Source organism: Pseudonaja textilis, chromosome 1, assembly GCF_049901715.1.
Source record: "Pseudonaja textilis isolate UNSWEBS1 chromosome 1, rPseTex1.2, whole genome shotgun sequence".
Lineage (NCBI taxonomy): Eukaryota > Metazoa > Chordata > Lepidosauria > Squamata > Elapidae > Pseudonaja > Pseudonaja textilis.
Window position 1 is genome coordinate 198,460,214 of NC_141990.1, and position 23,062 is coordinate 198,483,275.

Sequence of the window (23,062 nt, forward strand, 5' to 3'; positions counted from 1 at the left end):
AAGTATTTTCTTTTCTAGTTAAAAATATTTTGTTTATCATTGACCTGCCTCTTCTTTTTCCTTACTGTAGATTGAATATAAAAAAGATGCCAAATCACAGCTCCATTATACCACTGTGGCAGATCGACCTGATATTATGAAGGCCACACAAGTCTCCCATTTAGTCAGCGATGTGAGTGCAAATCAGTGTAACTGCTTCGAAACTTGTTGCTTATATAATACACATATAAGTAATATTGCTTTCATATTTGTATGAAATGCAACATTGATTGGTTTTTTTCAAATGTTTGGCTTGATCTTAGATTGAATATAAAGGCAAAGGTCGCAAAGATGCTGGAGTAGGAGTCACCATGCTTGGACGTCCAGATATTGAACTTGCCAAAGAAGTGTCCAAACTAACTAGCCAGGTAAAAAAACAATCAAAGCAAATAATTTACAACAATAGGAGCATGTGACACAGGATTTCGACAATCTCTTGAAAGTAATGTTGACGCCTAAAGTAATCAGTAGAGCTGATTCTGGGTTAAAGAATTCTGTCACTGTGTACAGCATCAGCTTTTCATACATAAAAAGATTAGTTCTGTGTTGTAGACATCCTGGTCTTGCATGGGCTGCCCTTAACTTTGATTAATCCTGGGTTTAGTCTGGGCTTCCAAAGAGTTAACGCTGAATATACAAAAGAAATCTCGATCCTAATTTCAAAAGGCTTGACTAGCTCAGTGACGATTTTACCTTAAACGGAGCTATTTAAAATGAATTGTTCCTGTTCAACTACTTCAGCATTCATTTTGGGTAGACATCCAATTTTAAATTTGCAGTGCAATTTAAATGTTTAGAAATGTCCCAGGAAAATTTTATTAGAGGTTTAAAAACTAGATTTGCTGTATTAAAATTTCTAAAGTAAAATTTGAACAAAGGGCAAGTTCAAATTAGTCCATAAACTAATTGGAAGAAAAGGACATCCTATAGAAGTATGAAGCTTTTTTATTGATAAAATATTATTGCCTTTTACAAAACTCTCATCTATGGTTTTCATATGACTGTTATTCCAGAAAGTAGAATAGTCACTCCTGGATTTGAGATAACTCTCTAGAAATAAAAAAAAATACAAACACAAACAAAGCATAATGGCAATTTCCCTTATTATCAAATATGTGTATGCAAATACATACACAAAATATACACATACATATGTTTGTGTGTACATTTATAACTTCTGATGGAAGCTATAATCTAATATAGGCAGACTCTAGACCAAAAAATTGAATACGACCTAAGTAAAACAAATAGCCAACGAAGTAAATACTTATTTATAAAATAGATTTTAATAGGCTTAAAGATGTTTGGACTGGAATTTCCGGTTTGAGCTTCTTCAGCGACAGACCGAAACCTCATCTCTCCGAGCACCCCGAGCCAGCTGGTTTTGGGGCTAAGCCACCCCGTAGAGGTGGTGAAGAGTGGGGAGACTGCCTGCAGGGTTGAGGAGAGCTGCATCTCTCCTCCCCAGCTGGCCATTACTCCCTTTCCCGAAGGCGGTTGTAGCGGTGGTCAGAAATGGCCACCACAAAGAAGAACTCGACCGGAAAAGAATGTGCAGGAGGAAGATAAGAAGAGAAAGTTTGGGTTGACCGGGTCAAACAGCAAAAGCAACAAATAAGGTACCCTGGAATTTAAACTTAACAACATTGTTCCCAAAGAAGATTTTGAAGCTGTGAAGGAGAGAGAGAAGGGAAAGGATTAGGTTTTTTTTCTTCCCTTCCTTATACTGACAGCTAAGAGACTTAAGCAAGAAACTGAAAAAAAAATCCACTTTGACATTAATAGGCATCTAAGCTGAAAATAATAGTCAAAGGGATAATAAAGATTTCTGGACATTTAAAAGTTTTTAAAAACTGGAAAGGAGAAAAAAAATAGAAGGGCAGGATCTGGAAAAATGGAGGAGACTGCCTGGAATTAAGGAATGGAACTGTAATTAAAAGAAACGTACAGTGAAATTTTAACAAGATTCCTCAAAGATACATTTTAATGGAAACTTGGTAACAAAATAATAGAACCCCAGGAAGAGAAAGTGGAAAAAAGAAGCAAGTAAAAACAGCCTTAGATTATTTGGATTACTTGATGATTTTGGGGTTTTGCATCTAGATGACTAAAATTAACCGTGTGATTGTTTAAAAGTTTTTAAAATGGTATCACTCTTAGAAGAACTGAAAACAGAACTTAAAAAATGGAAAGAAGACACACAAGAAGGGAGAAGTTCTTTTCGCTTCATGTTTCAATTCTTAGAAATGGAGATCTGGAACTATGAGAAGCAACAAGAAACGCTTGCAGAACAAGAAGATTGGGACAAAGAAGAAGCCATCTTTAATGATCAAATAATTTTAAGTGGGGGGAAAAAAGAAAAGGGGGGAAAGAGAGTGAAAGGTTTAAGATTAGAAAAAGCAACCAAAAAGAAAAAGAACAATTTGAAAGATAAGTATAATACTAGAAAGCAACAGAAGAGGGAATTACAGATGAGAGAGCTAGAAGTAGAGAGATGAGGGGGTAAAAAGGGGAGGGAGAAGAAGAAGACAAGAAGAAGACAAGGAAAAGAAGTTGTAAAAGACAGAAACAAGAAATGGAGAAACAGGGAAAAGATATAAGGATTGTAACCATAAGCTTGTTTAGAGATAATGGGTGAACATTTAATTGTAAAAGGGATTCTGCAAAGGTACATAAGATAGCTTTGTTATATTACAAATAGACTTTAGAAAATATGATGATGGATAAAATATTTATTGTAATGCAGTGGGATGTTTGTTAATAAATAAATGAATTAAAATGATTGAGAGAATTAAAAGGGAACATTTTTAATTATTAGTAATGATTTATAAAAATATAAGTGAGAAATATGGGAAAAAAAGAATTAACTATGGAAAGTTTATAAGTGTTCCCAAGGAAGCATGATATTCAATTGAAAAGAAATGTTAAAGATGTTAAGATTTTAATGCATATTAATGATAGAATTGAATTGGAATGGAATGTGTTTTATTTACATATATATATATATATATATATATATATATATATATATATATATATATATATATATTTGTTTTCTGAGGTTCTCGGGTATTTATATGTAGATCTTTGGTTGTTGGGTTTCTCCGCGTAAGATTTGAAGTATCTAGGCAACGTTTGATGAAGTCTCATTCATCATCTTCAGGCTTCTGTCTCCAGCTCTGTGCTTCTCAGAGTGCTTCTCTGTGCTTCTGCAATCTCCATTACTCTGAGAAGCACAGAGCTGGAGACAGAAGCCTGAAGATGATGAATGAGACTTCATCGAAACGTTGCCTAGATACTTCAAATCTATGGGAGAAAACCCGAACAACCAAAGATCTACATATATATATATATATATATATTTTTTTTCTGAGGTTCTCATGGTATTTGGGTAGGTGGTGGGGTCTGTCTTTAGGGGTTTGTATGTGGGGTCTTGGAGTAGGTTGGTTAACTTGGTTTGGTAGTCAGATGTGTTCATTACCACTGTCGCGTTGCCCTTGTCTGCTGGTAGGATTATTATGCTGGTGTCTTCTTTCAGGTTAAGTAGTGCAGTTTGTTCTTCTTTGGATAAGTTGCTTTTGGGTGGTTTGCTAGTGCAGAGGATATTGGTGATTTCGAGTCTGATTTTGTTAGCATCATCAGGGTTGGTTTTGGTCAGGCTGGTTTCAACTCCGCATATGATGGTTTCTGTGGGGATGTGTTTGGGAGCGACAGCAAAGTTGAATCCTTTTGAAAGGACCTTGGTTTCAGCTTCAGTGAGGATCTTGTCTGAGATGTTGTGCACTGTTTGTTTCATGTGTGTGACTCCAAGACCCCACATACAAACCCCTAAAGACAGACCCCACCACCTACCTAGAAAAAACTACCAAATCCAAAATAAAAGCCTCCCCCATCAGTGAAGAAATCCAGCAAGGAATCATACCCAGAGAAAAATCATCCAGATGCCCCAAGCTTTATGGTCTCCCCAAAATACACAAAAAAGGAACCCCACTCAGACCAATAGTCAGCTCCATAGGCTCACCTCTACAAAACCTGGCCAAATTTCTTGCCAAACAACTACAACCCTATGCAGAATCCATCAACTCACACGTAAGAAACTCATTCCAGTTCATCGAGATCATAAAGAAACAAAACTTACAACCTAGCGACCTACTAGTAAGCTTCGATGTCATATCCCTCTTCACCCAAGTGCCAATAAAAGAAGCCTTGACAGCCATCCAAAACAAATACAACCCCCAAGCACATCCTAGATCTAACCAACCACTGCCTATCCAATACTTACTTCACCTACAATGGACAAAAATACAAACAAATAGAAGGAGCACCCATGGGATCACCCCTCTCACCTGTCATCGCAAACCTCTACATGGAACACTTTGAAACACAAGCTCTAGAAAAATACGACCACAAACCCAAACTCTGGCTCAGATACGTAGATGACACCTTCATAATCTGGCCACATGGGAAAGAAAAACTGAACAACTTCCTCACACACCTCAACAGCCTACACCCCAAAATACAATTCACCATGGAAACAGAAGCCAACAACCAGCTTCCCTTCCTAGATGTCTTGGTATACAAAAGATCCAATGGCTCCCTAGGACACACCATCTACCAGAAGAAAACACATACTAACCGCTTTCTACATGCACTCTCACACCACCACCCAGCACAGATCAATTCCGTAGCCAAGACACTCATCTCCAGAACAAAATGCTTAGCCGATGAACAACACCAAAAAACCGAACTACACACTCTCACCAACGTACTTGCAGCCAATGGATTCCAAAGAAAGAAGATTACCCACCTAATCCAAAAAGAAACCCCAACCAAAATCCAAGACAGAGAACAAGAAAACGGCAAAGCCCTCCTCCCATATATAAAAGGCACTACAGACAAAATTAGCAAGATCCTCCAAAAACACAACATCAAAACAGCATTCTGCACAAACAGAAAAATATCCACCATCCTAAGAAACCCCAAAGACAAAATCGAATTAGAAAACCAAGGAGTATATGAAATCCCCTGCACTGCCTGCCCTACCACATACATTGGACAAACTAACAGAAGAATAAGTGCACGCATTGAAGAACATAAGAACTCAATCAAAAAAGAAGAAACGACCTCTTCCCTGGTCCAACACCTCAAAGCCACAGGACATGAAATTGATTTTAAAAATACCAGAACTATCGCCAAAACCGAACACTTCAACAGCAGAATAATCAGAGAAGCCATAGAGATAGAAAAACGCCCACACAGCATGAACAAACGAGATGACACCTCCCGCCTTCCAGCCATTTGGAAACCCGCCCTCATGAACAGACGAGTACCTAACATGAAGAAGGACACTGGACCCACACCCATGAGAGCCACACAAGATGCCACCACCACACTTCCATGTAGAAAACAGACTCCCACCCATTCAGAAAATGAGAAACGACCATGGACCAGAAGCTGCACTGCAGCTGCATCACTACCCACTTCAAACCCCTCTGAGCCATACATGAAGCAAACCGACACCCACTATGAAGATGCAGAAGGACCACGAACTAGAAGCCAAACAGCAAGATCACAACTCTCCAGCTCAAATCCCCCAGCAACTAAGACTAACCTGAGCACAACCAAGCCCCCACCTGAACAGAACACGCCTCCAACCAATCAGAACACGGCTAACCCCCAACCAATCAGAACACAGCCAAACCCCTACCAATGAGAACACACCCCACCCAATCAGAACACAGCCAAGCCCCCACCCAATCAAGTCCCACCCCCACTGGCAGTTAAAAGGAGGAAGCAGTTGCAATCTCACATTACTCTGAGAAGCACAGAGCCGGAGACAGAAGCCTGAAGATGATGAATGAGACTTCATCGAAACGTTGCCTAGATACTTGAATCTTACGCGGGAGAAAACCCGAACAACCAAAGATCCACATACAAATACCCGAGAACCTCAGAAAACATATATATATATATATATATATATATATATATATATATATATATATATATATATATATAATTTTTCTTTTTAAGAATATAGTGTCTATTTTAAGAATGTACCAAGCAGAATTCGATTGGAAGTTATGTATTATATTGAATGCTATAATCTTAAAGCTATACATTGAAGCTTAAATAAGAGCTTGAATGGATAAAATTAAAGGATATAAAGGTGTCATACTCTAATTGGTAACTACAGGGAAAAATTTGCTTAATAAGAAAAGATAATGTGAAATTGTAACAGGACAGACAAAAGTATAAATATAATGATTTGAACTGAGCTAATTAAAACAAAGTTGAGAAAATTAGAAGAGGGGAAAAACTATGTAGAAAATATAAAATGGTAATAAGATATGGAATAGAATATAAAAATGAGCATGAAGTTGAGTTTTGTGTCTGTATGAAGAAGTGATAATCTGGGACCATGCTATTTTCAAAAAAGATGTTTTATTTGTATTTTGTTTTTGTGAAAACCCAAATAAAATTATCAAAAAAAAAAAAAAAAGATGTTTGGACTTCAACTCCCAGAATTCCTCAATCAGCATGCTGGCTGAGGAACTTTGGGAGTTGAAGTCCAGATATCTTAAAGTCATCAAGCTTGAAAAACACTGGTTTAGATATTAAAAAAGAGTTAAATTCATCAAGAAGCAGCTCCTTTATTCATCGTCAACTGCATTTTCTATTCTCAGTAAATACATGACCCACAAACATACTATACAACCCATTTAGAGGTAATTATTATGCCCCTCAACTTTCTGTTAAATAAATTTGGTATGCCATATATTACCAGTACAGGATTTTAAAGCAATAGCTACCAGCTCTACAATTTTGGGGGCAATAAATGTTTTAATGCATTTGTCTTATTTGCATTCACCATATATTTGCTATTTCTGACAATATATTTGCTTGGAAACTTACATACTTATACTCAAAGATTTTTCTAGCATAATACTTGGATATTTCTACTTTGCTGAAACTGTGTTTTACTGCTTGTATACGTGATTTATTTTCAATAATTTGGGTACCTTATATTTTAGTGTTGTTATTAATTAACATCAACCTGTTTGTCCTCCATCAAACTTTGAACAAAAGCGGAACTTCCAAATCATGCTGCTTCTATGAGACATCTCCATCAAGAGAAAGAATGGACGATGCTCTTTGCTCTTTGCTTTGTGTCATTGGAGGTTGGCTAACCTAATCTTGCTATCTTGCTATGCTTTGTAGGTCAAATACATTAAAGGATACTTGAGGGGCCATGGGGCAGCATCGTATGATACACCCATGATGAGGCATTTTAAAAAAGCTAATACCCTAAGTAGTCATGTAAGAAGGATTTAAAGTGCCTGTACTTTTCAGCTTTTTCCATTTTATGAATTTTGCAAAATGTTCTTGGCACATAAAATTGAGCCTGGATTGCCAATGGGATGCTCTTTTTTATTTTTTTAAATCAAAGTCTCATGAAGTTTAATTTTTTTTTAAAATCTCCCTTTTCTTTCTTATGTAAAATTTCTCCTGAGAGTTCAGTGTTGAAATGGAGATTAAATATTTGTTCAAATCTAATAATTTTAGAAGGTACAGTGAAGTGCACTTAAAATGCAAGACTGGTCTAATGAATGTTGTTGCGCTTTAACTAAAACATACGCACTAAAAAAAAATGGTCATTCATTCACTATGGAGACCGAAGTGAGACAATGAGCAAGTATTCCCAATAGTGATCTCACCTTATTGTCTTCAACCAGGCTATACAAAACATTGAGTTTTGAAGAAAGGCTTCTGGAAAATTAAGCCAAAATTAGATCTTGACTAATTTCTTATTGCTGCTACTTGATGTCAAGTATTTCCTGTTTATTTTCCCAGTCCCTCTTAAGAAAGACTCTCTTACTATCTGCCTTCTCCAAATTGACTCCTTCCATTGAGGTGGCTTCCAAGTACTGTCAGCCCCAGCCAGCATGACCAGTGGTGAAGGATGATGGGAATTGTAGGCCTATACCTTAGGAAGGACATAAATTGAAGAGGACTTTTGGACATAAGGAAAAAAAGGGAGATGTTTCCTTTCTTGCTTTTCTTTCTTTATGTTGCATGCAGTTACAGACATTCTTCTGTGCTTGTGACAAAAATCAGTTGTTTGTACAGAATGGTGATAATCCATCCTCTTTGTAATAATAAACTATTCCACTTATTAAGCTGTTCTATTTAATCTTTTATTGAAGAAAAAGCAACTGCTGACTCTTGGAAAGTTAAAGGGACCAATAATCTTTTCTTGGAAAAAAATCCAATACTCTTGTCAGATTTATAGGTGTTCATATGATACATCATTTGTTTGTGTGGATGTTTCTATGCTTCTGACTGTGCAGAAGTTCAACATATAATCTTTCAAAGGATTATTTGTCATCTATACTGTCTATCATGTCACCAATTCCATCACTGTTATGGTTAATCTGCATGTCATTTCTTATGTTGTTGTTATGGTTGTTTGTCTGTATCCTGTGTTGTCCGTTTGTGGATAGAAAACATAGAATTGGAAATCCTTAGCCAAAGTTCACATCATTGGATGTTGTTAAAAGCTTTCCCTAGTCATGTGTCAGATTTGTCATTGTGAAAATGTCATTGTTCCTCTCAAATGCATCAGTTCATATGTGATTCTGTGTATGTTTCTCAAGGAAATCTAACCAGAAGGATATTAACTGAATGTCACCAGCATTTTTATCAGTCTAGTTTAAAAATGAAATTATCCAGCATGATGGATACAGAATTGCGTGGATAAGAACATATCCATGTTTTAGAAATAAAAAATCATGGAATGTGGATTGAAAGTAGATTATGGCATCTTTGATTTTTCTGATGATAGACCGCATTTACTTCTTTATAGTGATATGTGTTGCTTCCTAGCATGATCAATTCCTTTCATCAGTAATGTCAATCAGCTCTTGCAGACAAAGTTATGCCCATCTTTTAAGAGTTTTGTCCATTTACTTTATGTTTAAACTCTACAATCTAAATAAACTGAAAATGTCCTTAGTTTTGGCCAGATAATGCCATTATTTTTATAATTTGTGACTTCTTGTCTACTAAACAGCTAATGTATTTCCTCTCTTTTATGACTTTGTTTAATAATAATAATAGTACTAAAACATTTAGGAATAAGGACCTTGTTTATCTAGAAAGTTATATTATTTAATGTAAGTATAATATTATGTAATATAAATACAATATGCAAGTTCCACTAAAAAAAAGATGAGTTGAATATAATTATATTGGGATGAAAGGAAGCTGGCTGAATTATTTACATGATTAGAAGCAGACTATTCATCAGTGGGTTCAGATAAGTTTTTTTAAATTTAATAAGAAAAAGCATCTCAGCAGAACTTTTATTTTCAGCTGCTTTTTAAAAACTCTTTAAAAGGCTACCACTTCTCTTAAAAACAATAATTTGGGCATCAACTACACCAGGTACAAACGTTCTTGGTGGGATAATAGGGTAGATGGTAAATAATGAGAAATCTTAGGAAAGGTATTATCTTATTTTATTGATAATTATTTATCATAATCTGATGTAAAATGTACTTTGATATTTTCAAAGTAAAAGTCTAGCTTTACCAATAGAAGAGGATATTTGGTGCTATCTGAGCTTGGTTGATTGCTTGCAGACATTTCTATTACCCAACTAGGTAACACCTTCAATATTAGAAGGGAAATTGTAATGTATATAAACAGAGAGCAAACCGTACTCCTTTTTAGCCCTGAAGATGCACAGAGAGCACCATGGATTCTACAGGTTTGCTTTTACATAAATAGAATAGAATAGAATTCTTTATTGGCTAAGTGTGATTCAACACACAAGGAATTTGTCTTGGTGCAAATGCTTTCAGTGTACATAAAAGAAAAGATACATTTGTCAAGAGTCAAGAATCATCAGGTACAACACTTAATAACAGTCATAGGGTACAATAAGCAATTGAATCATACTAGGAAACAGTCAGTATAAATCGTAAGGATACAAGCAACAAAGTTACAGCCATACAGTCACAAGTGGAAGGGGATTCTATTCTATTCTATATATGGAATACTGCACCACTCAACTGGAGGCTGGCAAAAGCTCATGTTATAAGAATACAAAGGAAGTTGTGCAGCATCTCACTTTCTCAAGCATCTTGTCCATTTTTTTTGCAATGGATAAATTTGATATCTTTTGATTTGTGGAGCTGAAATAAGCCACTGAATGAAAGAAGAAATGTCGTCCTGTGAAATGTAGCATGTATCAATCTTACTACTGAAAAATCTTGATCTTTCCAATTGTCTCTTTTGTTTCAAAGTCTTTCCTGTGTGATGCATCCTTTGATCTGCTTGCTTGCAATCAGATTTCTTTTGATCACCTGATTGTGGCTAGATGCTTTCTCTTCTCCCTTCCTGGTGCCAGAAATGCTAAAGTTCAGGACCCTTTTTAAAATATATATATGTGTGTGTGTGTGTTTTCTCAAACTCAGATCAAGTACAAAGAAAGGTTTGATAAAGAAAAAGGAAAGAAGCCTCAATATGATCTGAAGGAGAGCAAGATCTACAAGACCTTGAAAGATGCTCACCACATCGCAAGTGAGGTAAGTCTGGTTCGTTAGCTTTTCTTTGTATGGTGAGGAGAACCGAGCCCCCAGATCTAGATTCCTTTGAGAGAGGTTTGTTAGAACCTTGCAGTATTTGCAGAGAAAATAAAAGAGATAAACAGATCAAACGGAGGTGAAAACAAACAGTTTAAAAACTCCAACAATACAGATAATCTTTGATTTACAAACTTTCATTTAGTGACTGTTCCAGGTTACCGTGGCACTGAAAAAAGTGACTTATGACCTTTTTCACATGATCACGGCTGTATCCCTGTGGTCACAGGTCAAAAATTTGGATGCTTGGCAACTGGCGTGTATTTATGATGCCTGCAATGTCCTGAAGGACATGTAATCACCTTTTGCGGCTTTCTGACAAGCAAAGTCAATGGGAAAAGCCAAATCCACTTTACTAACTTAACTGCAGTGATTCACTTAATGATTGTGGCAGGAAAGGTTGTAAAATGGGGCAAACTTAACAACTGTCTTGCCTTAGCAACTAAAATGTTGGGTTTCATTGTGGTCGTAAGTTGAGGAGTACAGGTAGCCTTTGACTTATGGCCTTCAGTTGAAATGAAGAAGCTTCTTAGATGAGAAGCGAAACTTCTTCAAGAAAAAGAAGAAGAAAATCCAGTTGATTTTTTTAAAAAGCACCTTTGAAACCACTATGGCTTCAATGACTGAAAGTTTCCATAGAAACTATTACAGCTTGTGTTGTTGGCTCATTGCATGCCAGCACAAACTGTAATACGGCCATTGAAATGTATTCCATTTATAAGCCTGCTTTACATCCTTCTGTGACAAGGTTGATGACATTTTCCTTTGTTTTACCAACAGATTAAATATAAGGCCGATCTGAAGAAACTTCACAAGCCAGTGACTGATATGTCTGAATCTCTTGCGATGAATCATGTTTTGAACACCAGCCACCTAGCCAGCAGTGTAAGTCTGTTAGCTAAACCGAGTTACATACTGTTTAACCTTTCCATGCCTTTCTAAGATAATATCAGCTAACAACCTCTGCAACATCTTTCCTCCTCCTTGACTGTTCCCAGAAAATCACCTGGTAGTGATCTCTTATCTCCTGCCTGCTGACTATCCCCCATGTTGACTAGCAACATTAATATCTCAAGTCTTCAGAACTTTTTCTTTTAAAACAGAACCACTAATAATGTTAAACATCTAACTAAATTAAGTAGCATTTTTTTTACTTTTGTAATTCATATTTTTACTAACAGATACTATTTTATTAACTTTTTAGATATTTTTTTAATCCACAACTACTATTTTGAAACAATAATTCTTTAACTTTTAAAACAATTTTCAGACTTAATCTGCTTTTGTCTGAACGTTTATCATCTTGCTATAATAAATTCTGCTTGTGGACTTGGTCGATGCATCTAGTCAGCCATTTTGTGGCACAAAATGCTGAACTAAATCACCCTTGAGTAATATTAGCTAATCTCATTTTATATTCTTAAGTGAAAACCAAGGGGCATTGTTCCATTTTAACAGCATCGCTTATTCACCGTATCACATTTCTTTGATTCTTTTTCTTCTTCTTTTTGTTCCTGTTTTGTAATTTGGTCCCTTTTTGCCTCATATTTTTCTTTCTTCTTCTCTTTTTATATATTTCTTTTATATTTCATTTCTGATGTCTTATTTGACTACTGATATGTTTTTTGTAAGGTGATCTAGAAAAGCTGCTCTGGTTAGGACATTTTTTAACTATTGAGGTGGTTTTTGACACCTTCCCTTTAGTACCAGTACAAGAAGCAGTACGAGAGGAATAAAGGTCACTACCACGTGATTCCAGATAACCTCGAACAGCTCCATCTAAAGGAGGCCTCAGAACTTCAGAGCATAGTAAGTCAGTTAAGTGTTTCACACGATCTATGTTTATAAGACAACTGCCACATGCTGCTGTATCTGTATTCTCATCCAAAACATGTCAGAGTTCTATAGACTTTTGGCATATTAAGTATGCAGGGGTAGATTTGGTACATTTGGCTCGTCAGTAGGAACTGGAAACTACCCTGGAAACCTTTTCTGTGATTTAAATTGACTTCCTCTGGAATTTCCCCCTCATCATAAGCCATGGGTATCATTCAAGTTTTATTCTGGGAAATATGATGCTTCTGTATTTCTTAATAAGCCAGAAACGTAAATAATATATGTGCATCCAGCCAGATATTTCTGGATTTTAATATGGGATACCAAAGTGCTAGTAACCATCACTTACCATAGATACTGCAATGAGATGAGCATTGCCTAAATTTAACAAACAAACAAACACATACATACATAAAATAAAATAAACACTTCCAGCAGGCTCCATGTCCACCTAATCCTATTAGATTTTAAAGGTGTCATATTGTAAAGCAAACCATAGTCTTAAACATCAGATTTATTTCCAAAATACTTCTGGATTCCTTACACACCTAAAATATAAGCTTTGAAAATACAAAAAGTGAAAGGTTGTAGAACAGTACTTTGTTTGAAAATGTGATTACTTGCCAAAGAGAATGTTAAAAGTAAGCTGTGTGATAGACAACATCACGAGGACACCTACAGGAGATGTTTTGTAACTCTGTTTCCCACGAGGACTACTTTGTAAGAATGACCATGAAGTGATCTCAAAATTTTAAATGTATCCACTAGGTCACTAAAGTTGAAGATATCTATTATGCTATGGCATTTCGTGGCACTAGTAGATTAGGAAATATTGTGCAGGTGAAGGAAGATGGGATTGAACCACATATCATCAAAACCAATGTCCCATATTCAGTAATTAAACTGAAAGGAGATCAGATAATTAACAAGGCAACAAAACATAATAAACAATAAAGTGTTTATTCCTATAAAGTGTTTTGGAGTGTTCTTCACAGCTCTCAAAACTGAGTATTACTGAATATTACTGAAAGTCTGTGGGAAGATTTTAAACATGTGGTGCATGAGACAGACCTAAGAATATTTCTGAGCTATAATACTTCTTGCAAAGCAAAGTAGTGAAAAGCAAAAATAGATATTTTCAGTTAGTGGCAAGAAACATTTGAAAAGCTGTTTATCTGCCAAAGAAGGCTTTACAAATTGCTGACTGAAAGAGTATGCAAACTGTTTCACCTGATATAGTCGTGACTTCCATTTTTGGAATATGTAAACGAGACATAAAAGACACGGATCCATTCAACTTGGATAGGTTTGATTTTGAACAATGCAGTCTTATTCAGTAACCAATTCATTGAAACAGTTTCATTGAAATACTGTTTAATCAGTAGTGCCTAAATATTGTTGTGCAATTCTATTGGTTGTGGCTGTTGCTTTAGTTCCCTGGCTAGAGTCACCTTGACTGATGGGATTAACACATTTATCAATAAAAAATAAATCTATTTTGACATAGCATGTTATACGACCATAGCAATTGTGTTTTGTTCATCTGGGATTAGGCTGAGTGAACGATGTATCATTCTGTATGTGTTTTTTTAATCTGCTACTGTGGGATAACACATGCCACCCTCTTGACAGGTGAAATACAAGGAAAAATATGAAAAGGAAAGAGGAAAACCCATGCTGGACTTTGAAACACCTACATATATCACTGCTAAGGAAGCCCAACAGATGCAGAGTGAGGTAGGAGGTTACTCAGCAGATATTAGAAACCATCAGCGAGACACTGAATTGCGGTTGTATTGTTTCTAGTCCAGTTTAAATCATAAATGTATTCTGAAGGTATTTTTGCAACAGAATGATCATATCTTTTTGTTCACTGATTAAATGACCATCACAGCTTATTTTATGGTGCCAAATAAAAGCCCAGCCCCTCTGCCCATTCCCCAACCTCAATCTACATCTATACAATTTTGTTCCCATTGTTTTGTTTTGAGAATCAGTTGCTCCTTTTCTGGGCTTCTAGACTGTATATTCTTGCCTCTATTCAATTTTATCCCTTTCATACACTTTCATAGGCATTTCAAAATATGGTTGAATTATTGAAATATGTTCATTCCAATATCAAATTTATGCAAGGGGAAACTTGAGTATCTTGTTTGATTCTGTCGATTTTTTTTCATTCAAATGAAATACACTATCCAAATGCATGATCTATGGAGTTGCTCACTTTTTTTTAAACTTCCCTGGACCAAGTATGCTAACTGGAACAAATTTCCTGGTGTTACTGGTGTTTTCTAATACGTTCTAATGTGTTAGATCGGAACTCCCATCATCCCAAGCGTATTGAGTGAGAACTACTGGACGTGTCGTTCCACACATTTTTTTGGCACTGGGTTGCTAAGACCAATACCTGACCAATGATCATTCTGCCTGTTAAATCTGGGAGGACGGTTCAAGAACGGAGGCAAGACTCAGATAGCAACAACAGCTCTTTATTTGTGACTTCAGATCTGAGCAACTAACCCCAGCCGCAGCAGCCCCTTATATAGGGCTGGCTGCGGCTAGGCAGCCAATGAAGGCGACTTGAGTTTGCCGCTCTTGGCAGGGCCAATCGCGGCAGCCCGTTTACTGGCCAATCGCATCAGTCTATGGCGACCAATCACGATCGGCTTTCAGCGGGCCAATCAGATTTGCAGGCTATGAGCCTGCTAGTCCAGAACACTGCCCTTTTTGTACAACCTGCTCTCCAGATACTACAATGTAGAAATTTTGCTTGTCTAAAGGCCAGATGTAGCTACTATTGCTTGCAAGTACCTGAAATATTAATTCATCATAGGTTAGGACAATGAAAAGCATTAAAACCTCTCCCAAATGACACAAAAGCAAAATTGGATCCATAACTATTATGGACCCAATTTTAAACTGCCTGGAAATTATTTTTACAATGCCAAAATTAATTATGTTTCTCCCCCCCCCCTTTCTTTCCTTCTTTCTTCTCCCTTCTTCTTCCAACTCCTATTAGAAAGAATATAAGAAAGATTTTGAAGAGTCCATTAAGGGCCGGAATCTTACCGGTTTGGAGGTTACACCATCTTTACTGCACGTCAAATATGCCACTAAAATAGCAAGCGAGGTACCAACTACTCTTCTGATTTCTGCAGTGGAAATTATGTTCCCCAAAGTAGACCCTTCACTGTTGTCTTTGCCATGCTTAAACTTTAATTTTAAATTTAAAAGTTAATTTTTTATTTTTATTTATTTTAACTTTAATTATAAGCATGATTTAACTGACAGTGATGCACAGTTTTTTTTTCTGTATCTTTTAAAAATTTGTTATATTGGTGGAACCAATGAGAATTGTCTCATTGTATACACCTTTGTGTGAATTTTTTAGGGAGAGTCAGTGTAGCAAGGTATGCATGTTTGGAAAGCAAAAACAACTATTTACTCTAGGAATCATTTCCTAACTCTTTAGGAAACAAGGTAAAAATATATCTCACTCTCCACTCAATTTGGTCAGCTAGCCAGAATCACAGGTGCTTGGTGGTTCTGCTTTTATCTTTTTTCCTCTCATTGGTTTCTCTTTGTCTCCTACTTACTTACCTCTTTTGATTTATTTTCTTGTTTTCTACCCTTTAGAAAGAATACAGGAGAGATTTAGAAGAAGGTGTAAAAGGCAAAGGTCTAACCATTCTCGAAGAGACACCAGATTTACTGAGAGCAAAGAATGCAACCTATATCTTGAATGAGGTAAGGTAAAACTGGAATAAAGTTTAGGAATCTGGAAGGTAGATTTCTATGGAGTATTAAAATGCTTAGTACTGGTCTGTCCATTTCATAGTCTTGTGTCCAGCATGTATTCAGACAGAGGAAGGACATTTTTCAATTTCAGTTTCTAAGTATTTGGATTATTTTAAATTACACAAACTAAGTGTAAAAATGCTTTGAACAATATTAAGGATCAATACAAAACTGATAGGGAAAGGAAATAAGGAAGTTATATTACAAGAAAGAACTTATAAGAACTTCAAGGAACAAATCATATTTTTGAAAGTCTTCTTTATTTCTCTTGTCAAAAAAGACAAATTCAAATATAGACAAATAATATTATTTTTCCCCTTATCTTGTAATTTATTGATAACTTCAAACTTTCTGATTATGCAGGCCAGCAGTTCTAAAGCAAAAGAAAAAAAGAAAGCATTTTGATAAGAGATTTAACCCAGGGAAAGGAAAGCATTCTATTAATAATCAACTATGATTTAAACATTAATAAATTATATCCAAACTATAAAAACTTTTTGGTGACCCGAAATAAATGAAGGCTTTCTTACTCCCCAGAGTGATTGTTGACGGATGCTTGATAGTTGATGGATGCTTTAGGGTTAAAGGAAGAACATTTATTGAAAAACCAATATTGTCAGAAGTTTGATGGCCCTGTTTAAATCCAGTCTGTATTCTGTGATTTACTCATAAAGTAGCTCATAAAATCTAACTTCCACATTTATTAAGAAAATAGATCTAGAATGGGAACAGATTGCTTGGTTTTGGAATAAACTTGATGTTTGTTTCATAAAAAAAAATAAAGGCAGGGATTTGTGTGAAAAAAATTTATTACGGACTCCTCATAAAACAGGGGACAAAATATAAGGAGACAAAAATCCAATCTAGTTTTTATACCAATCAAATGGAAAATCATCATAATGAATAGTCACTTCCCAGATTTGTAGTGATAATTTCTTGAAGAAATAAAAGTCACTTCAAGAGTTGTTCTTTGAATTTCCTTTATAAATTTTTTCTGAGTAACATTTGATAAGTTGAAAGCAAAGATGGCTGAAACCCAATAAGATATTGAAGATTCTTCTCATGAGCAATAGTTCTCACATTTTTAATCTTTTTTTTTTCATTGTCAGATTTCCTTGGTAAAATCTCAAAAAGTTTGATACTTTTTTTTAAAGTTCAGTTAACCATACATAGTAAACCAACTGGTCTTTCTCTGTAGCCCATCAAGAATGACATTCCAAAGGCATTCTTTATCCTGAATATGGATGGTCTTCCTGGTCCCATTGAATTCCCATGATCTTGCAACTAAAATACTCTGTTTTCAGCCAGATCCATTTTGAAATATTTAGTACCAACAGTGTTTTTAACAATGGTTAACATCTTCTCTAATCTCAAGGAGAACAGCCATTACCTTATACTTTCCAACTGCCAACAGTGACACATTAAGGAGGCGAAAAATGTGTCAGAACTTCCTAGGGCACTTCTGAGGCAGATAGAAAACAAGTTCTCCCCAACAATCAAAAGACACAACAACCAACTTCTTTTGGCTCCGATAACAGCAGTTCATGTAGCAAATAAGCAATGATCCAGATATATTCTAGCAGGATGATGAAGATAACTTTCTCCCACACATTTTAAAGCCCTCTTTCTTTTTCTTTTTTAATCTGTGCACAATTTCCGTGAATTTATGCATTTTTGGCATCCGGTTTCTCTAATTGGCACATCACAGGACTATTCATGAATGGATCTATGAATTACACAGTCATATTAAAATAGGAACTAGATTATTTTCATGGTTGTGCATTTAAAAATTATTTTATCTTATTAAAAATAATTTTAAAAAATAGAAAATGGGGCCAATAGTACATTTAATCATTGGTTTTGAATTGACCCTTCATACATTGAATTATTTTACTTTCCTGTCTTTATCCACAGAAAGAATACAAGAAAGCTCTGGAGATGGAAATCAAAGGAAGAGGACTAACAGACCTTGCATTGGAGACACCTGATTATATGAGGGCAAAGAATGCCACAGATATTGCTAGTGAGGTTAGTGATTAATGAATTTAATTTCCTACTGTATTAAATCAAGAAAAAGCTACATCTGTAAATTGATTATTCTGGATAATTCCCCTGAGATGTTTCTCTCAACAGCTTAAGTATAAGCACTCTGCAGAAATGGAAAAAGCCAATTATACCACAGTTGTTGACACTCCAGAAATCATCCATGCACATCATGTGAAGAACTTTTCCAGTAAGGTAATGATGGCTCTGCAAATGGAGGTGAACTCCAACTTCCAAAAGCCTTAACCAGCATGATAAATAATGTGATACAGAGACCATCTGAAATAGGCCTCTGTCTGTGTGACCTTGAGAGAACACCATAAGTCCTTCCAATAAGTGTGAGGTATTCTACACTGTTGGACATTTTGCTCTGGTTTTCACTTTCACTGGTGACTTTGCATTCATTTTTGCAACCATTTAAATATAGAAGAAAACTACTAGTAATTAAAGGGGAAATTCATATAGATTTCAAAGCGGGATGGCGGCCACAGATCACATGCCCCTAAAATGTCTTTTTATGCCTTTAGAGTATCGCTGAATTTTTTCAGTCAACTGCCAAGAATCAAAAATACAATTTCTCATTAATTTATTCTTTTAGCAGAAAAGCGTTTGGTAAATGAGTTTCATTCTTCGTTAGCACTTAACAACTTCCTAAAAATACTAAAAACCCAATCTTCCAAAATCTGTGGCTTTTAACTTCCCCCATTTTTAAAAATCCACTTCTGACAACTAACCCTTTTGGCCAAGTCTAATGAATACTTCTCAAATGAATACTTAAGTCATAAAATCTATGACCTGAATGTCTTTGTTTCTAAAGTTAACAGGTAATGCCACTGTTTTGGCTTCTCCTCTTAGAAGGAAATACTTTCTTTAAAAAAAGAGAATTTAGCTTGCTCGATCTATGGACTAGATCACATTTGACAGATGCAATCTAGAAAGTACAAACCCAAACCATCAAGCCTTCTAATAAATGTCCTTATTATATTGGTATGCAATGTTTATCACGCATCTGCTCTTATTTTGAAAGCATGTCTGTCTTAGACATTGAAAATGGACTGATTGATTACGTGCCATCAGGTTGGTGGTGACCCTTAATGACCACATAAATAGATATTCTCCATGATGATCTGTTCCCTAACCTGGACTTCAGGACTTCCAATAGTGCATGTTTTCACAAGTGTAAATGATCAATCAACCTTGCTTCTGATCGTCCCCGTCTTCTTTTTCCCTTCATCTTTCTCAGCATCAGAGCCTTCTCCAGAGAGAAAGACTTCCCATAGTATGTCCAAAGTTTGATAATGTGAGCCTGGCTGTTTGGGCCTCAAGTGAGAACTCTGGATAGAGTTTGTTGTATTTCTGTGGTGACTTTGCTATTGTCCCCTAGATCACAAAAAAAAATTTATCTGTCTTTGTATGGGTATTTACAAAGTTATAATTTTTGTTTTGCTACTGCAATGGTACATTTTCTTTTTTCTTTTAACCTACGTAACAGAAAAAGTATAAGGAGGACGCAGAGAAAACCATGCCATACTATGTGTCCGTGCTGGAGACTCCAGAAAATCAGCGGGTCCGAGAAAATCAAAAGAATTTTAGCATGGTAGGTATACATAGAGTCATGAATTCCAACAAAGCAAGCAAGCAAACAACGTTCCCCGGAAAGGCAATTTTTCTTTCCTATCTTAGATATTAAGCCTAGTGGGTAGAAAACGTTTTGTGTCTGAAATGTTTTGAGCCTTAGCCAATAAATAGGTTGCTCGTACCTTACCAGAAGCATGTCTGATGCTGTTCTGACCATGATGGCAAAGTCCCATGCTCACAATTGTCAGTGATGCTGTTCATGTAGATTCCAGATATTTTTCAGAGATACTTACCACTCTTTCTAAGGTACATTCTTGATTATTGTTTTGCTGAGCAAGAAACTTAAATTTTCCCTATAATAATTAAGCCCGTCTTGGTTATTTTGAAAACAAGTCTAACTGAGATTGGGAGGCTTAGTTACAAATAACTTAATAGAATTTGTCAAATAATTCATGAATTCATGAATGCAGGATACTTAATAGCTTACCAATATTTGACTACATTTGATACTATATTTTGAAGGACCTTGGTTCATGCTCCCGTAAATATATTTGTCATATATCTTTGTCCGTTCTATAACACTACAAAGCACTATGAAACGGTACATAAATCCTATTGCTATTACTAACATTTTAAAAAGTCAGTCTGGAAGCAAGAAGTCTGAGTTCTTCTTGGAGCAATTCCGCACAGCAGCAATAAGTTTTTGTCTCTCAGGCTGTTTCTTAAATCAACTTCAGAAATTCCAATCTAGATTACATTGGGTTGGCAATGGGGTTGTGCTTGTACTCAGTCCAGAGATTATGGCCAGATGTGTCTTTCCTCTGTTTCTTGACTTTCTTATCTGTGCAAGGAAGGAAGGGCTTCTTGCCTGGTTCTCAGTGGACCACTCTACCAGTGCCTCCTCTTTCCTTTGTGGGGTTATTCCCAACAAAATGGCTGCACAGGACAAATGTGAGCCACTGGTGAGCAGGGATGCGCTATGCACTGCAGCCAATCAGAGCTGGGCTGCTCCTGAAGTGGAATAAAGCTCTGGAAGCCACCTGTTCTCAAGGACTTCAGAAGGCTCAGGTTGGAATCAAAGCTGGGAAACTAAGGTGCAGGGGGCATTTGCAGAGAGCGAAGAGGGGGAGGAGGAAGATGTCATCTGTTCTTGCACTCAGGGAGCAATGAATGGCCTGTACTGGTGAAGGCCAAGCAGAAATCTGTTTTGACATTAATGCACTGAAAAACATGTATTCTCTTAACAGCTTCAGTATCAACATGATCTGCAGGACAGTAAGGGAAAAGTCACCGTTGTAAATGAAACACCAGAAATAATACGAGTTAAAGAAAACCAGAAAAATTTCAGCTCGGTAAGTTTATATTATTTAGCGAATTATTGGTCCCCAGTTGGCTAAAACATGTCAATCTTTTCACTAATACCAATAAAGCCTCTTGACAATAGATAATTAAGAATCCAGTTATGCACAGCTGAAAGCCCTTCCTTCCTTCCTTCCTTCCTTCCTTCCTTCCTTCCTTCCTTCCTTCCTTCCTTCCTTCCTTCCTTCCTTCCTTCCTTCCTTCCTTCCTAATTTAAAAGACCCACATTTGGATCCAGAACTTAGCCCTGAGTTAGTGATAAGGGGCTTTTAACCCACTCATTGTTTACATAAAGATATGACATAAAGATCTGATCCACAAACATACACATTTTTAGCAAAGTAAGTTAGGGATGGATCGTTGAAATCACCATCTTCCCACACTGGAATTCCAGAGTAAAAAGAAGTTGTAGCTGTTACATCCATTTTTAGAATGGTTTGATGTTCAGCTTTTATGAAACAAAGTGATAGGGTGGGGAAAAGGGTTAGTGCCACTTTTATTTTAAAGGGAATTGTAGTTGCCCATCAGGAATGGGAAACCAATCACTTTGCAGAAATAGTTCACCTTGTTGCTGAACTACAACTACCAACAGCCTCTGCTAGATTAGGCAATGAAGATGGATGCTGGGTTTATAATATAATTGGAAGAGCCAACTTCTGCCTTATATTCTATTTCTTTTAACATTTTTTTAAAGTAATGCAATAACTTGAGTACAACATACATGACAATAATATTTTGACATATCTCCGTATATCTTGATGGAGCTTTTGGGGCTCCAAAGTTGTAAGCTTCATGTGTTTTCTTTGAGCAGCTAATCCAGGAATGCCATAAATAAATATTTTTAGTTTATTCTAAAATCTAACATTCTTAAAGGGCTCCAAGGGGTAGCTATTGTCATTTTGTGATGTCTTTGTTAACCAAAGTAACTGATAAGTGTTTGACCAAGAGAGGTAGCTCTATGTTAAAAACTTCGTGATTTATTTTCAATACCTGAAGTTTGAAGCTTGAAGATCCTATCAAATCCTTGCCTACCTCAGCCTTAGAAAACTAGATAATGAATAAATATTTTTTTTAAAAACTGTTAGTAAAAATCAGAAAAAAAAGCCCCGGAGCTTCATTTGACATAACAGTGAATAGAATCTATATATTGCTCATGTGCTTGCAAACAAATGCCTTTGTTTTTAGGCTATATAAGCTAAGATTCTTACCTTAAAGGTTAAAGAGCTATATCCTCATGTCCTTGTTTTTACTGGTCTGATTTCTTTCCTTTTATATTGCTTGAAATTATAAACACCAGGTGGTTTCTCTATACAAGTATCACTAGTACACTTACGCACAAATGAGATGGGTATGATTATTTATTCATTGAAATAGATATTGTGATGCTTTTTTATTTTTATTGAGATAAACGTTCTGATGTTTTGTAGTGCTGCTGCAGAAGTGACAATATCTCTTTCTATGCTTGATCTTGTTTTGCTTTAGGTTTTATACAAAGATATCATTGGAACAGGAACAGCAATTGAAAAAACACCAGAGACACAGAGAATTAGAAAAACCACAGATGCCATTAGCACGGTATAAAAAAATCAAAATGATTTAAACACACGCATACACACACACACACACACACACACACACACACATTCTTTGCTGTTTTAACTTATAAAATTGAGTGTCATTTATGCTAAGATTAGACTTAGTGTTGAATGGAATTAAAATATAATTAGATTGGAAGTGAAAGGGATAAATACGCATTGAAA

The 23,062-nt window shown here is 36.0% G+C and overlaps 1 protein-coding gene across 50 annotated transcripts in view; it reads left to right on the forward strand.

The window, feature by feature from the left end:
- The window catches only part of NEB (nebulin), a 210,313-nt gene that overhangs the window by 169,021 nt on the left and 18,230 nt on the right, over nucleotides 1-23,062 (forward strand). For 20 of the 50 annotated variants that reach the window (XM_087920214.1, XM_087920218.1, XM_087920215.1 and 17 more), the window contains exons 158-171: nucleotides 71-172; nucleotides 303-407; nucleotides 7,261-7,359; nucleotides 10,521-10,631; nucleotides 11,469-11,573; nucleotides 12,393-12,497; nucleotides 14,157-14,261; nucleotides 15,544-15,654; nucleotides 16,161-16,271; nucleotides 18,237-18,350; nucleotides 18,456-18,560; nucleotides 19,858-19,962; nucleotides 21,191-21,295; nucleotides 22,785-22,877. In XM_087920214.1, coding sequence (XP_087776340.1) covers nucleotides 71-172; nucleotides 303-407; nucleotides 7,261-7,359; nucleotides 10,521-10,631; nucleotides 11,469-11,573; nucleotides 12,393-12,497; nucleotides 14,157-14,261; nucleotides 15,544-15,654; nucleotides 16,161-16,271; nucleotides 18,237-18,350; nucleotides 18,456-18,560; nucleotides 19,858-19,962; nucleotides 21,191-21,295; nucleotides 22,785-22,877 — 1,476 coding nt within the window. The remainder of the gene's footprint in view (nucleotides 1-70; nucleotides 173-302; nucleotides 408-7,260; nucleotides 7,360-10,520; nucleotides 10,632-11,468; nucleotides 11,574-12,392; nucleotides 12,498-14,156; nucleotides 14,262-15,543; nucleotides 15,655-16,160; nucleotides 16,272-18,236; nucleotides 18,351-18,455; nucleotides 18,561-19,857; nucleotides 19,963-21,190; nucleotides 21,296-22,784; nucleotides 22,878-23,062) is intronic. The other 30 variants (XM_087920222.1, XM_087920223.1, XM_087920226.1 and 27 more) reach the window with 3 other exon arrangements.